At 40.4% G+C, this 16,306-nt stretch overlaps 2 protein-coding genes across 2 annotated transcripts; both read right to left on the reverse strand.

The window, feature by feature from the left end:
- Nucleotides 1-13: 13 nt before the first annotated feature.
- utp3 (UTP3 small subunit processome component) lies at nt 14-4,767 on the reverse strand. Its single transcript, XM_079579012.1, has 16 exons — nt 4,704-4,767; nt 4,471-4,558; nt 4,327-4,383; nt 4,194-4,250; nt 2,868-2,973; nt 2,519-2,587; nt 2,318-2,439; nt 2,075-2,230; nt 1,928-1,999; nt 1,790-1,830; nt 1,620-1,716; nt 1,425-1,535; nt 1,154-1,290; nt 769-829; nt 564-671; nt 14-481 (listed from the first exon to the last, which is right to left on the reverse strand). Exons 1-16 carry the CDS (start codon nt 4,718-4,720, stop codon nt 389-391), a joined length of 1,392 nt encoding a protein of 463 aa, XP_079435138.1. The 5' UTR covers nt 4,721-4,767; the 3' UTR covers nt 14-388.
- A 1,861-nt stretch (nt 4,768-6,628) lies between these two features.
- fam83e (family with sequence similarity 83 member E) lies at nt 6,629-13,450 on the reverse strand (the record flags this gene model as incomplete). The annotated part of the gene is made up of 8 exons (XM_079578672.1): nt 6,629-6,802; nt 6,938-7,150; nt 7,275-7,491; nt 7,585-7,641; nt 8,174-8,605; nt 9,380-9,504; nt 11,170-11,313; nt 12,986-13,450. The coding sequence occupies 8 exons, from the start codon at nt 13,448-13,450 to the stop codon at nt 6,629-6,631; spliced, it is 1,827 nt and encodes a 608-aa protein (XP_079434798.1).
- Nucleotides 13,451-16,306: the final 2,856 nt, after the last annotated feature.

The following is a 16,306-nucleotide window of genomic DNA, read 5'->3' on the forward strand; positions in this document are numbered from 1 at the left end:
AATTATATTTTCTAATGCTTAGATTGAGTTTTGGTCATGTGGTATCCAAGTGGTGTACTGAAAATGTCCAGTGAGTGTGCTCATCAATCCCAGATCAACTTAAACTATGCATACATAATGGCCTTCCCTTCTGTACACAGTCCTAACTTGTAATCTAACAGAACAAAAGACTGCTTTTATAACTGTTAGTAAAAAGGCTAAAATGTTTAATGTCTTTAGAAAACGTTCGACTCTTTTCTTTTGGCTGTAAACTTCTGAAGTTTGGTACAGTATATTGATCCATAATAAAAAGACCAAAACAGCTGGACTCATTAAATTCATTAAACATCGAAACACTGAGCTGACACCATCCACATTGTGATTCTGCACTGATGCTGTACATTTTGAATTAGGTTTTGAGTTTGACGCTCTTCTTGACTCCAGCACGGATACCAGACCTCTCCCCACTGTACCGCTTATCCTCTTTGCGCACTTCTCTGACCTGTTGAGGGGATCAGTGTCGATCAGTATTTAGGAAGCAAACATTAAAGTGCAAAATCAAATCTCCAATCAGCCCAACAAACCTGGCCCTTTCTGCGGATCTTGGCGCGTCTGAACTTCTCCCTGTGTTTGACTCTGGGATTACGGTCGATCTTCTTCCTCTTTGGAGTTAGTCCCTTGTTCTTGGCCATCTGTTGGTTCAACAGAAGTATTAGTGTCTATCTTTAATACGGATCCCATTAGTTATGACCACAGCAATAACTATTCTTTCTGTGGGGTCAAGTTCACCTGATATGTGATCCCTCTCTTCGCATCTTCATCTTCCTCCTCATTGTAATTCTCTCCCAACCTGCAACAAAAGCACAATAAGCAATTCATGTTCTTGAACGCCGACTGTAACAAGTGAATTTCTCCTTTGTGAGATCAATAAAGGTTTATCTTATCTTATCTTATGTATCTATATACTATGGCAGCATCATAATGAGAAATTAAATGTAAACAAAATCCTAAGCCTTTAACAAATAGTGTCATAAGACTTATAAAACTAAATAATGACCAAAATGGAACTAAATTAGAAATTTCATTACTAAAATTGAACGGAAGACCTGAAGAACTTTTGGCTGTGTATTGTGCAGCCCTAAAATAATAATATAATCTACTACAATTCACTCACTCTTGAGTCTCTGGAGTAGTGCCCTTCCTCTTGAGTTTCAGTCTCTGTTCGATGCCTTTGTAAAACTGTAAAGCAGCTTCTTCATCCAGCTCAGAGTCCGAGTCATCCATGTCCTCGGAACCAACCTCCTCGGGATTCTGTAAATGAGATGCTTTGTAAATGTAGGACTAGTGAATATAACATTTTATTTACCCAATAAAAAAAACGCATCTGTACAAAACTATACATTTTTATTCAACTGACAGATATAAATATATGCAGGAAACCTTACGTTCTGTTTCTGAGTAGCCTTCTTGCCCTCTGTCCGAACCTCCTCTCCAGCCAAGAGCTTTCGAAACTCTGGGGCAAGTCTGGCATCTACGGCAGTGAGTTCATTAATGAGCTGAGGAATGAAAACATGTATTCATTCACCGACTGCAAATCACCAGTAAAAATAATCATTCATGATTTGTTCGTGGAGGCTCACGTTTCTGTAGGTGAGCAGTCGCTCGATCACTGGATGGTTATGAGCTGGGACCCTTTTGGCTTTCAAGACCAAGTAGAAACTGATATTTGTGCAGTAGCTAAAACAAAAAATAAGAATCATCGTCATGGCAATTACTAATGAAGGCTGGAAACAGTTTGTCTTTCACTTACTTTAAATAGAGCTGCTGTTTTGTCTTTAGGTAGTCTGCACCCTGAAAAACAAGGAAATAATGAATGAATGATGAAATTAAATCACTTTAATTATAAACACTTTTGATTTTGGGCCGAGAAAAAAAGAAATCAACCAACCTTTCCTGGTGGGATCTTTCCATCTGTGACCATTTGAACAAGAGGCTGTATCTCATCCTTCAATTCTGTAAGCTGCGAGGATACAAGGTGTTTAGATCAAGTAATACTTTCCAATCCAATAATTCTATGGGAAATATATATTGCAACCTTTTTCTTGAAATCCTGAATAAGCTCAAGTAATTCCGGCGACTCTTTCTTTAGTAGTTTCATCTTTTCCTTTTGGGACATTTCCTTTAAATCCTTAACAATTTTTTCCTCTGTTTTGGCTGGCCCCTCTTCATCCTTCTCTTCAACTGCAAACTCCTACATTCATAAAAAAAAAAAAGCGAACATAAAGAAACCACAGTCTAAAAGTTCATCTCCAAATTGAAACAAATAAAACTAAATTACCTGGAAAAAGTTTAAGTCATAATCCTCCTCGCTCAGATTTGCTGCTAAACGTTTTTGAATCTTTATGGCTTCCTCTTCTTCCTCTTTTTCTTCTTCTTCCAACTCTTCAGGCTTTTTACCCTCTGTAAAAAAAAACAGCGTCATTCAATATAGACAAATAGTAACATAGTAATTATAATAATGGGAACAGCGGATGCTTACTTGTCGTCACGTAATCAGAGTCATAAAACATCTTCTTCTTTTTGCCCCATGCCATTTCATCTGGAAGATCTGCAAACATTCACACATTTGAAGAGCTAGGCTTTAAAAATCCCCATAGGCACATGTGCAGCCAGAGCCGTGGGAAGATATTTTGGCTACGGGGTGCTGAGGGCCAAAATTTACCCACAATGCGCATTTCCTATTTATTAACATGGCCTGCAGTTCACAAACAATCCACCAGGGGGTACTACAGCACCCTCAGCACCCCGGGTTCCCACGGCCTTGCTTACAGCCATGTTCAGCAACTATGGGCATTCAACTGGCTTACACATAGAAACATTGTGTTTACCTTCCTCTTTCTTCTCCTCCAGGTCACTCTCCATGTCTGTGCCTGCCTCTTCTTCCACATCCTCATCCTCGTCTGACTCAGAATCATCAAGAGCCATCACCTCTTCCTGCAAGAGTTTCAGCGACATTTTAAACACTTCCTCATGGATGTGTTAAGGTCATTTTTGAAAATAATAACAGCATGAGGCTTCCCACCATGGGTTAAGCTCAAGTCCAGCAGAGCTTTGAGTGTGTTTACATGCGCTCAAGTTAACTGGTTATTAGCAGAGGTGGGAGTAAGTCACTAAATGCAAGTCTCGAGTCAAGTCCAAGTCGTGAAGGTCCAAGTCCCAAGTAAGTCCAAGTCAATCGGTCATGGGCTCAAGTCAAGTCATAGCTTTTGTCAAGTCAAGTCTTGCTTTAGCGGGCAAGTCACCTCAAGTCACAAACGCCAGCGTGTCTACTTTTCAAAATGTGTTTAATCTTGAAAATAACAAGAGCTTTCTCAAGATATAGCGATTTTAAAAATGTAGGCTAAAATCAAACTTTTTAAAATCTCATGGATTTGGATTTAAAGTCCAATTAATATTTAATCACCAAAAAATTCAAACTATATATATTTTAAATAAACAGTCCAACAAAATTACCGGGGCAGCATTTTAAGAAAGGGGGCCCGGGGGGGCGACTCCGCGCACTTTATTGTGCGGATGCCAAATTACTCCTGGTATTATTACGCATTACATTATAGTTCCCCCTTTTATCCGCTTAGAAAATCCACATTGTTTAATTTTGTGTAATTATACTTTGTAGTGTAACACTTCACGTAACCATATTTAAATAGGGACAATGTGGAAGAGCTTGGTAGCTTCTATCTTGACCTGTTTTGGAGCTATAGTGGAGAGAGGGAGAGGCTAAATGCTAACGCCGTCTGCGCTGTGTTTACGAGACTGAAGGCACGGGGGAAGATCAGACAGGTCCTAAAAAACTCGTCAAAGCTAAGGTAAGAACATATCTCAGTATTTAAAAACGGTGGCCTATTCCTTTAAAAAGTTCTGGTCATTTCTCTTTTTAGGTCACACTGACCTCCATTCGTTTCAATGGAAGGGGCGGGACTAAAGACAGATGCTGATTTTGAACTAGAAACCGCTGTAACTTTCTTCATACTGAACATATACACACACATTTCATTGCATATTGTAGGGGGTTACTGCATCTTTCCACTTAAACTTTTTACTTGGCTTTCTATTGAGTTTGAACATTGTATCCACATACCTACATAATAAGATTTTTTTTTAGATGGTTTTAACTAAAAGGAAAAAGTGTAAGGCAGGCACCACACAACACTAACCTCGTCATCCAGCTGCTCTTCATCACTGTCCATCTGAACTCCACGGGCAAGAAGGCTCTACAAACACAACAACACAAGCATCACAACACAGTTCGTTTAGATCTCGCAATAATCCAATGCACATCACACTCACCGCAATCTTCTCATCGTGGAATTCGTCAATTTTGTCTTTCGTGTAGCTCGATGATCTCTAAAAAGGACACAAACATAATAACAATGAGAACAATCGATGGAACTTTACATCTTAGTAGTGAGATGAGAAGGAGATGTGTCTAACCTTGTCAGGGGCTGGCATGTCTTTGTACGCCTCAGGGTCGTCTTCATCGTAGTGGGGCGTCTTCTTTGGGATTCGAGTCGATCTAGCCCTAAGTTACACATAGTTTCACATAAATAACTCGGTTTGAGGTAATACAGAAGAAAGGCAACGTGAACGTAACAACTAGATTCGCGAAAACATCCTGAGGCCAAAAAGCCGTGTGTAGTTTTGCAAACATAAATAAAAAATCTTACCTTTGTGCTCGAACCATGTTTAAAGTGTAATGGTCTGCCTTTCAGCGACTGCGGGTTAAACAAAGGATCTAAAGAAAGACTGTCAAAGGAAGGTTTGTAAACGGGAGGAATCTCTGCACTGTTGTCGCCATGTGCTTCCGCGTTTCTTCTTCGCTTTGTTTCGGTGCAGTCTGGGAGTTTGGAAGACGCCCCCTAGCGGAAACATTCGCTCACGTGGGTGGAGTGTAATATTTACTTAAAGAGCTACTAACTAAAACTTACTAAAACTTACTTTGAAATAATTGTACTCAAGAAGAAGTAAAAAGTGGTGAGCAAAATAATAACTCAAGTGAGAATAAAAGAGTAGCCTTCCTGTGGATGCGCTGTAGGTGAGAAGCTGTTTCAGCATAAAAGTCTGATTTACGATTTAACAGTGACATAAATGATGAAAAACAAGATTTTTTATTTTCTTTAAACAACAACAACCTACAAACCTACAGCTATTTTATGTGTCAACATTTTGCGCGGGGGTTAGTAACTCTTTAAAGATTAAACCTTCTCAACGTAGAATGAGAAACTTTGTCTTACTCAAGTAAGATACAGATACATTATTCAAGAAGTAACAAGGAGGCAATAGTAAAACTACTCTAAGAAGGATTAATGCTTCCAAAGGTTACTCAAGTGCAAAATAGTTTTGTTTGTAGTTTGTTTTTTGTTTTTTAATTTGACCTTTATTTAACCAGGAATGTCACACTGAGATTAAGAATCTCTTTTTCAGGGGAGTCCTGGCTCCAGAGGGGAACCTATTGTACATGTTTTTAGTGGTAGGGAAAGCCAGAGTACCCGGATGAAACCTATGCAGACATGGGGAGAACAAGCTCCACACAGAAAGGTCCCGTCCAGGTGGAATCGAACTTGGGATCTTCTCTGTGAGGCATGAGCGCCTCTGAAGCACCATGTTTACAACACAGACACAGAATGAAGAATTCATCCTATTAATCCAATTAATACAAATGTATGAGGGGTATTTAACCAGACATTTGTTTCTTACTCCAAGTGAAACGCACAATATTCAAGTTAAACACAGAGAATATTCTCCAAATATGTGTATATATAAACTAAACTAAAATAAGACTAAATGAAAATGAAAAGGAGAGACTAAAATCATCCAAACTTCTATTGAGCGTCTGAAAGAGCCTCAGATCATGTCAATTCTCTGCCAAAGGATCAGCTCTGAGCTTTGTTCATGTGGAGCAGCTCCATGAAGCAGAGGAACAAGATTAAATATGAGTATAATGAATAGTCAAAGGTCGAAGGTCAAAGTATAATTGACCTTCAAGGTCAAAGTATAATGAATAGCAAAGTCGACTAATTTTCTCTCAATTTTAGTCGACTAAAACTAGACTAAAATTGAATTACATTTTCGTCAAAAGACTAAGACTAAATTATGTTGTCAAAATTAACACTGATTTATAGCCTACTACATTTCCATTTTCTATTTGAGCTTGTTTTAATGCTGTAAATATGAACATATATAGAGATATATTGGTACCTGTTTGTCACCTTACATTTTCACGTTGTATTATTATTATATACTTGCTTTTAATGTATTATTGAGCTGCTGTGACAACACCATTTACACCTGAATAGAGTAAATTTAATCCTATAAAAATGTAAACTTTGACTTTGGGTCTAAATGAGGCTAAAATGTGGCTACTGCACATATTAGGATACACAAGGCTATAGAAAAAATACAACAAACTCTAATATCAACTGTAACAATAGGCTTTACATTTATTAACAGATATGAGGTTATGACCTGGTTTTCGTCATCTTTTCGTTTTTGGTAAGCTTTTTAACACTGCATAGGTCACTTCATTCACTGCAAGTAGTAGCCACAACATTTATGTAAAACAACAACAACATTAAAACTGTATATTTTAAAGTTATTCGTCCTGTGGATCCAACTCTGACTTCTTCCAGTCAGGACTAAAGGCGAAGCTGCGCGGTCTCTCTCGGGGCTGGAAGGCCAGCGGGGACCTGAAGAGGGCGCTCCGGATGTAGTCATTCCTTTTCTGCATCAGGGCCAAAGCAGGAGTCACTAACTCCACATCCAAATTCTGGGAAGGTTTGAGAGAAAATGCATTTATGACCTCAGTGTAATATTGTCATTTGTGGAATGTCAAATCATGGGCTTGTTGTCATTATGTAAAAGTACATCAATGTAAAAAAAAAAACACAATGTTCACACTGACCCCCGCCCTGAACCGTGGCACTGGGCTGGCTTTGTCTTCCTGCTCTGTGTTGTGAAAACTCAGATCCACCATAGAGTGGCTGAGCTCAGAAACAGCCGTCTTTGAGCGCTCCCTCTGCGGCTCCTGGGTGCTCTGCTTCTGCTTCATCTTCTTCATGATGTCACTCAGCGAGCTGCTGTCTTCAGTGTGAGGCATTCTCAGAATCACCGGCTTCTACAGGTGAAGGTGAAGTCAATAGTGTCAATAGTTTCAGCTTTGCAAAGGACTCAGGACTAAAGTAGGACTGAAAAGGGTTTATGATCAGAACAGGAGGTATTTTCATCCTCAAGACACTTACTCTTGAGGATGGAGTGTTTTCCACTCTAATGCCATGATCCTTGCTGCTGCTTGCCTCCTCCTTCACATCCTGTCGACTTTTTATATGTGTAAAAGCATTTACGTTGTGGAAAGGTTCTGGCTCCTTCTCAGGGCGTTTGATAAATTTATTGTCTAAATATTTTGGATTTTCTTGGCTGATTTGTCTTGCTATCGTTTTTTCTACAACAGGCTCTATCCTGAAAGAGAAATTCACATTGATTATTAAAAAGATATCACTTGAATTATTTTTCGAGTCAGTTTTTAATAAGGATGTTTTCCTTTGAGGTTACCTTGCCTCCATTCTTATCTCTGGACTGGGTGGCTCCTTCCATTTAGGCGGAGTTTTGCTGAAAAATGAATGTACATTTTAGCAAATGTTTTCATACAAACCAAAGATGATTTTATTCTTTATAAAGAAGTTGACTTACCTGTAAGACGTTAATAAATGTGACATGTAGTGGCCCGTTGGAGAAGCTGGAGGTGGGGGCCCACTAAACCTGTTCAGGGTAGAGCTAAGTTTAGTGCATCAGGACATTTGTTTGAATATCAATGTGTGTTATGGTTGTTTTCTGTTGTTTTTTTGACCATTATTAGTGCTCATGTGTAAGGTGGTCTACCGAAGCAGCTGGAAGACAGATTAGCAATCTTAAGTATTAAATTTGTACATTTTTTACAATTTAGTTGGTCAATAATAGGAGCACTTCTGTTGCAAACATCACTCGGCAAATTGTAAAGTTGTTGTTGATGTTTTTGCAATTTATAATCTAAAGAGACAACCTCCCAAACAGTCTTTAGCTATTTCAAGAAATTGTCTGTGACCACATGAAAAACAAAATGAAACTCACATCAACAACTAAAAATGATGACGTGTATCATTACCTCTTTTTGTCCAAGGCCATGTGTTTATTGCTAAAAAAGTTATCCACAAATTTGGGATTTTTTTCCGACATCGTGTCATTCAGCACTGCTTTCTCTGTCAAAAACACGTCTTCATGTGGTTCCACCGGGCTGTTTGGGACACTGCACCCACCGGAGAACACCCCCATGGCCTCCCAGTCCAGTAGGGCATCACTAGGGGGCGACGGTGGGTTGATGATCTCAGTGTCCATGAATGGGAGGTTTTTGGGGAACCATGTGTCCGAAAAGTTATTGAGATGATTGGTTATTTGGCCACAGGAACTTCTCCTGGGCTCTGGCACAGGGGAGGAAGCAGCGAATAGGATCCTGAATTCACGGTCGAAGGAGTCCACCACGGCGCCGGTGAGGACAGTGACGAGCTGCCGGTGGAGGTGGGCGTCGGACCAGGTGAGACTGCAACAGTGGACAATTACATTCATCAGATACAGCCCAAATAAATCATTCAGCCCTCAGTCTTCTGTGGAGTGAATGAATACTTCTTGGTGGTAAGCTACATATTTCTCTAGCCTCAGCCTCTAGGGCCAATGGGCGAGGAAAGTGCTTCTCTTTGGTCCTCATGGTGGGGAGCTGACATTGCTGTAATGCCAGGTTCCAATGAGTTTTTTTTCTTTTCCAAAAAAAAAAAATACTATGACCCATGTGACAATGCTGGGCTAGGTGTCAGATTATTAACCATACTGGTTTTTGTACATTAGAAATAAAAAGTTGAAGCCCCCCAAGGTCGGGGCTTCCCGCCTTTTTGCCCTTTTAAGGAATAGGAGGAGACTGGGCAGCCATATTAATTTCACAGACCACACAGGATCATTACTATGAATGGGGCTGAATGGATAACCGGCTTTCTCCTGTCTATTATATCTATGGTGAGGGCAGTGTGTCTGGAGTGTGGCTGCTATTCTGTGCCAACATCACATATTCATTCAGACAAGAAGTGTCTTGCTCATTTCTCATTAAATCTAGCCAAGGGACAAAGAAGCACAGACTAAAGTATAGTTAAAGGGCTGCATAATAGGCCACTGGTCAAGGCTGCCGTTTACCGGGCTCTGCGTCAGCCTCAGCCAGGTCAACTTCAAGCTCTGCTGGGACACACGCTGCAAGAGATAGTAACATCCAAACTATGCGCTCGTGAGTCAGATATCTACTCAGGACAGACACAGAGGAGACGCTGACCTGTAGCTGCCGTGGATCACAGTCTGCAAGTCCACCAGAACAAACTTGTTTTGCATTTCTCCGGCCACCATCCGCCCGGCCCTCGAACAGAAACTCTTCCCTCCCAGCACTCGCACCTGTATGTTCTGTGACAAGCACAAACATGACACAAGATGAAGGAATTAAACTTCATAAATGTAAATAAGACAAAAACAACAAGTTTAAGCAAGATTACGGTGCAGCAGTAGTTTCTTTGTGGATGTGGTTTTTTTTTTTAAGAATTTGCATCTATATTACATTAAAAGTATCCGCATATTGCCTTATAGCATCTGGTTACCTCCAGTGCAACGTTGCAGCCACAAAAACAACTTAACTATCAGAAAAGAAACATGCTTGTATTTAATTCTGTAGTGGGTCTCCCTTTGTGTAACCTAGAGTCAGGAGATGATGTTAGCAGTGATAGAAGTTCTGAACACTGCACGGATCAGCCTGTAGAGTGATATACCCGAGAAACCTGTGAATGCTGTGTAACCAGTTCCGTTGAGTCTAAAATGTGCAGTGCATTCCAATCTGGTAAAACGACACACTTGCCTATGAGAGACCAGCACTTATTCACCGGCGCAGGGCAGGATTACATAAGGCCAATGACTGCAGGGCAACCAAGCAATGGTTCATTTATTTATCGTGACCATAAACAAACGTTGCTGCTAGGTGTGTGCAGGAGAGGGAGGAGCTTGCATGAGCAGATACTCGTAGCCTATTACTATTTAAAGTACTATTTATATTGAGTCCTCTCTGAATAAAATGTGTGGAATCATATTTGTATTTTCACATCACAGGTACATTCATGATTTTATCTACTATTGAGTAATAATAATTTGTTAACCACTGTAAAATGTGAGGAAATTTTCTGTTTCTTTTACATCACATTTACATATTGCCTTTTATTGTGTGGATTGAACATTAAAAAAAAAGGTAATTGAGGGGAGACACTACAGTCAAAACTCAATTTTTTCAGTTTTCAGGTTTTGGGCCAAATTGGTCTCTGAACATATAAGCTTTCACCCAGAAACAGAAAATATGCCTAATCTTCACAATAACATGTTTAAATATTGCGCTGATTCAATGTTCCCCCATAGACTTATATGGGAGAACGCAATTTCAAGGGCCTTTTTCTCAAAACACATTTTTCTGTCATTGTGGCGACACTATGTCCACGTCAGTCGGACCTAAAGACTTCACATTTTACAGCCTTGGACTGAACAATATTTGGAAGATTTTTTCAGAGGGATTTTTTATTATTTAATCCCTAGCCCCAGCTTATTTTAAAACTAAACAAGAAATCCTAAATCCCCTCTGAGAAAGTCTTGGTAACTCATTCATCAATAAAATGAAACCATAAATTTGAATGTAGCTCTATCCATTATTCAGATTTTGTTGCCGAAAAGATGGGAAATTTGGGGCATTTTTAGGCATAAAACACCTTGTTCTTGTATGAAAAGATAAAATGACAGAAAACTTGCAATGTATTTTTTTCTTACATTTATGCCAGTGATCGACAGCAAAAGTTTCAAATTGATATCTGTAAATTTAAATTTTTTCCCTATTCACCTGCAGTGTCTCGCCTTAATATTTAGTCCGTCAAAACAGCTGGATTTTTTCCAACTTTCACATGCATTTAGATCACGTTTTTCATCTTATTGTGTGGGACTGTTTATACATGTGATCAAAAGTCTTGAATGAACTTGAGAAGCATCTGAAGAAAGTCTCCTCATGCATTCTGCTCCCTGTGCCGGAGTGAAAGGACGTACCGGGTGCCTGAGGCGGACCAGAGTGTTCTCCTGAGCGGACCTCTGATTTAAAATGATATACACAGGAACGCCCCGGGACGCAGCGTTGTGGAGGTCCCCGATCACGGCACAATCTGTCAGTCTGTCGGTCACCACGGCGATCACCTGCAATGTGACCCAAAAAATGAACTGGAATCATTAAAAGTAGGGCAATTACGCTGACTTCACATGAAACTAAAGACAATCAGGGCAGCGGAGTGTCACAGGTCGGGGGCTTGGGTACAGTCGTCGGGTCCTCATGCGAGACACACATGTGGTTCAAGTGTCGTGCACACTGGTGAATGTGTGTGTGTGGATCGGTGAAGGATTCCTTGGTGTTAAGTACGACCTGTGAATGCCAGTGGGGATTAGGATTTAAGTAATACCCAGATATTGTTACGTCAATATAATAGTTTTAGAATGGCTGAACACAACTTGAGAATTTCAAAAACAACTTTGAATAATAATGACAAGAATCTGCTCTAATAGATTTTAAATGTTCAGATCAATGCATTTCACTTGAATCAAATGAAAGGATTACAATTTAACTTGAGGCTCTTTCTTGACCCCTTCACCCCCACCGTAGCCAAGCACTTTTTCTCCAGTTCAGCTTTACTCATATCTTAAAAATGGACTTTTTCAAGCTTTACATCATGTTATTATGTCATTCCCTCATTAAAAACATGCCTGAAGTGTTGCCTTGGCACATTCACGTATTTTTGAGTAATCTGTAAAAACTCTGATGGCGGCCATTTTAGGGATAGGTTTGGCCTGAGTCCTCCTAGGAACGCTCCCACCTCCTGGAGACGCCTCCGAGCTTTTGTCACCAGCCGAGTAACCAACCACTGCTCCTCAGCAGAACCCCCTCCCCACTGATGCCACAGACAGCGTGTGGAGGGGGCGTGTCGGAAAGGCTCAGAGGTTCTTAAAGAGACAGAGGCCTATTTCAAGACATTCACTACAGCCATTTTGAGAGAGACATTTTATACAAGGCAGTTATTCTAATTTACTGCATTTACAGACCAACAGAAGGTTTCGTCCTCATTGTAGTGTGATAAAGATTGGTGCTATGTGACTGAAAAAATACCCCCCCTTAAAGCTTCTTGACCTGAGAGCTCACAGTCTATAGGCCAGTGTGACGCCTCATTTGAAAGCTAAGACCTACAAAAGCCATCTAAGCTTTTTCCTTGTTTTTGTCGTCTCGTTTTTTGTGTGTGTTTTCATCACATTTTCATCACGTATTCATTCATTTTTCCTGTGTTGTTAAATTGGCCACATTTAGTGTAATGTAACTGTGATAAATGTGACGAAAAACGTAAGTAAAACATGACACAACATGAGGAAAGAGCTTCGGCCTCAAATGGGCCGTTAAACTGGCCTACAGGCTGTATAAGCTCCAGTCGAGAAGCTTTTAGATTCGGGTAAAGCCGAACTGGAGAAAGTGAAAGTCACATGTGAGATCATAGTAGTGATAGCCAATCGTGCCGGACCAAAAAACACCGCACGCTGTAATATTTGGTTGGAGCGCCTTTAGCTTTGTACATCACAATCGCTTCAATCAGCTTCTGCAATGTCAAAAGATCCAGTGTTGCATTCATTTTTCTCCAAGCTCTTATATTGGTGATGGGAGAGTGCGACCACTATGCAAAGCCTTCTCCTGGATCTGGACTCTGCTGTGGCCAATCCGAGTGTGAAAATGATGTCTCGTGCCCCCTGGCTTGGAACAGGCCCGTGCCATACACATCAGGCAGTGTATGTGTGTGTGTTGAATATATGACCATAACATTAATAAACATACTTGTGTGGCTGTTTGCAGTCTTCGCCGGATGAGTTCTCTGACAGAGGGCTCTCCTTCAGCCGGTGGACTTGTGTAGACCCTCACGCTGTCCTCTCGTCCCCAGGGGCTGCACTCGGGCCATCCCAGGTCCAGGCTCGGGGCAGGGATGTCCGAATGCTCCGGGTAATATGTAGAACAATAGCTGCCAAACTCCAGTCCTTGGCCAAACTCTCCGTTCTCCTCTTTTGGACGTGGACTAAGGTGGTAATCCTGGGCCCAGTTGGTAATGTCAGTGACTTCATCTGGAGACAGGAAGCAGCTCGAATGTCCGGCACCGACAGTGCTGTAGAAAGCCTCGGGGCCTGCGTTTAAAAGTCTCTCCACAGCCAGGCGCTCTGGCTCAGAGTATAAAAAATCGGGCGATGTTTCGGACACGGGGAGGAAGACAATATCCTCATTTAGACTTTGTTCTTGGGAGTCTGTCATGGTTGAAGTGGATTTGACAGTTTTTAGTTAGCTGTTTGAACAAGCACCAAAATCCTGGACACTCACACTGTAAAGAAAAAGGAGAAAAGGTAACAATTTGTGCTTCATTCACAAGACAGAGACTGACATAAATGTATACAATAATTTTATTTAACACAAAAGTGAGAACATGCAGTGGGAACCATATGTTTACATACACTTCATACAAAGACGCATTTGCATTTTTTGGTCACAGTTTACATACACTAAGATTACTAAACATTTAAACAATTTGGGAAAGCCCAGATGACGATGTCATGTCCTTGGAAGCATACAAAATCCTTGGGTGCAATTTCAAGACACTTGAAGGTCCAGGTTCATTGGATAAAGCAATCATGGAAATGACCAGTGATCATACGGATCAGAAAGAAGGCGGGTTCTGTGTCCCAGAGATGAACGTGCTGTGTCTGAAATGTGAATATCAACCCAAGAACAAATGCAAAAGACCTGGTGAAGATGCTGAAACTGGTAAGAGTTTGTCATTGTCCAGAGTGAAACAAGTCCTGCACTGACATGAGAGGGAAGTCTGCCAGGAAGAAGCCCTTACCCCAAAAGAAACACAAAAAAGACAGACTGGATTTTGCAAATAAAAAAAGGATAAAGACTTTAATTTTTGGAGACATATCCTGTGGTCTGACGGAAAATAAATAAATAAATAAATAAATTTGGCCACAAAGACCATCGTCACATTTGGAGGAAAATGCCTGCGAACACCATACCATCCTAACTGTGAAATACGGGGGTGGCAGCATCATGCTGTGGGGTTGTTTTGGTGCGGGACGGACTGATGAACGTCACAAAATAGATGGCATCATGAAGAAGGAACAATATGTGGAAATACTAGAGCAATATCTCAAGACATCAGCCAGAAGTTAAAGCTTGGGCGCAGACGGGTCTTCCTGATGGACAATGACCCAAAGCAAACTGCCAAACTGGATACAACGTGGCTTGTTTCGAAGTGGAAATCACAAAATCCTGATCTCAATAAAGTTGAAAATGGACGGGCAGAGCTGAAAAGGCATGTGCACGCAGGGTGGCTACAATTATGTCTCAGTTTGGAGGAATGGAAATCCAAAACGTTTGACCCAAAATATACAGTTTAAAGGCAATGTTCCCAAATATTAATGAAATGTATGCAAACCTTTGGTTTTGTAGAAAGTAACGAAAAGCTGTGTCTCATTCTTCTGGCATTTGACAAATAGAAATGATTTTTAAAATTTTAATTGACCTAAAAAAAAAGAAAAGTTAATTCTGGTTTCAAGTCAGACAGTGAGAAAAAGATGCCAGTGTGTCTTTTTTATAAATTGTATGTAAACATATGGTTCCCGCTGTACTACCAAGTGGGACACAAAAGTGACTGGAGTAGGCTCCTATAGGCACTAACCAAAAAGTGTCTTTGTATGGATTAAGGTCATTTATGAGGTCACCGCTGTCAGTCAAGAGTGATTTACTACAAAGCCCTACGACTATGTCAAATAAGTGCGTAAACAGATGTTACGAAACGGTAAATGATCTCAAGTTAAATAGCACTTTCTAGGGTATCTACATCAAACTATTAAACTCAGTTATTACCTTCCAAATTCCTTTTTTCGGTGCTCCTGACATCTTGCCTCTCCTCCATGTCCATATCTTGTCTTTGTCCTGGTAAGCGATTACTCTTCACTCGTCAAAGTCCAGTCACGCTGTAAGAAGCACTTTTCTGCTTCTCCTAAAGAAAACCAAAACCAAAAAAAACAAACATATGCGCAGAAAACACCAATTAATGTGTGAGAGATTCCGGTGCTAGCCTCGGTATTGTGAAACTCACCGGCCGGGCAGCATGCCTCCTCTATGGCACCTGCTCATGGGCTTGTACAGGTGCATAGCTGTTCCCTCCCATCTGTGACATTTGTGTGCCTCTCCACTCCTTCTTTCAGATTCCACACATTCTCTGCGCTGACAGATTAGCGTCTGTTAAGAGACACACTCACAAACCCATTGTTCCTCCCACAAAAAAAGAATCAGACCCATTTGTATTAGATTATATTGCGGTTCAATGTATTTGAATGGAAAGATCAGCAACATTAACAGTGGCATTAGAGTTCAACTTTCTTTATCTTTCTTACTGTTTCTAAGGCTCGTGTCAGGGTAAAGTAGCTCTGAATTACTTATTTTTTTCTACTAATGATGCTACTGCTCTCAATTCTGCTTTAATTATTGCTGCTTCTAAATCATAACTAACTCAAACACCCAGAATGAATATTTCAACAACAGAATCAATAAGCTGTCAAGGCCGATGAAGTTATTTTCTTCGGAACCCAAAATGAAGTCATGAATAACACATAAATGATAAAATATGAAGCCAATTTGAACTTGTGTACTTACTGTGGAGTAGCACTTTGCATAAAGACACACAAAAAATTCTTGTTTCACCAGTTTTTGATGTGCACAGTTTGACTTAAGGAGGCCCTAAGCGTAAAGCACACAATAACAAGTACTTTCTCCCTTTGTAATTCATGTTGAAAGCAAAAGCCTACTGTAGTACGATTTGGTATAGTCTATTTGTTCCTTGCTATTCTGGCCTTAAATATCGGAGCATTGAAAAAATAAAGACAATACCAATAACATGAGCAGGGGACACAGACACGCCCCTGTTTTTTTTAAGTCAGAAATGCCGATGCGACATCATGCTGTCAACAAAACATCAAAAGAGCTTTTCTTATCGTCATTATCAGTTCAAACTCCTGTCTTATCTGGTTTGTTGACACCTAGTGGACAGATAGTAATAAAATAGCAACTGCACTGTATGTGTATGTTTGTATGGATGTGTGATATTAT

The sequence above is a fragment of the Gobius niger genome (genome assembly GCF_951799975.1).
Source record: "Gobius niger genome assembly, chromosome: 20".
NCBI lineage: Eukaryota > Metazoa > Chordata > Actinopteri > Gobiiformes > Gobiidae > Gobius > Gobius niger.

What these genes read in the sequence shown, in the direction of transcription:
- utp3 (XM_079579012.1), bottom strand. An exon ending in TCCACGATGAGAAGATTGCG is followed by an intron (nt 4,251 to 4,326) that starts GTGAGTGTGATG and finishes TTGTGTTTGTAG; the next exon opens with AGCCTTCTTGCCCGTGGAGT. An exon ending in AAACAGCAGCTCTATTTAAA is followed by an intron (nt 1,717 to 1,789) that starts GTAAGTGAAAGA and finishes TTTTTGTTTTAG; the next exon opens with CTACTGCACAAATATCAGTT.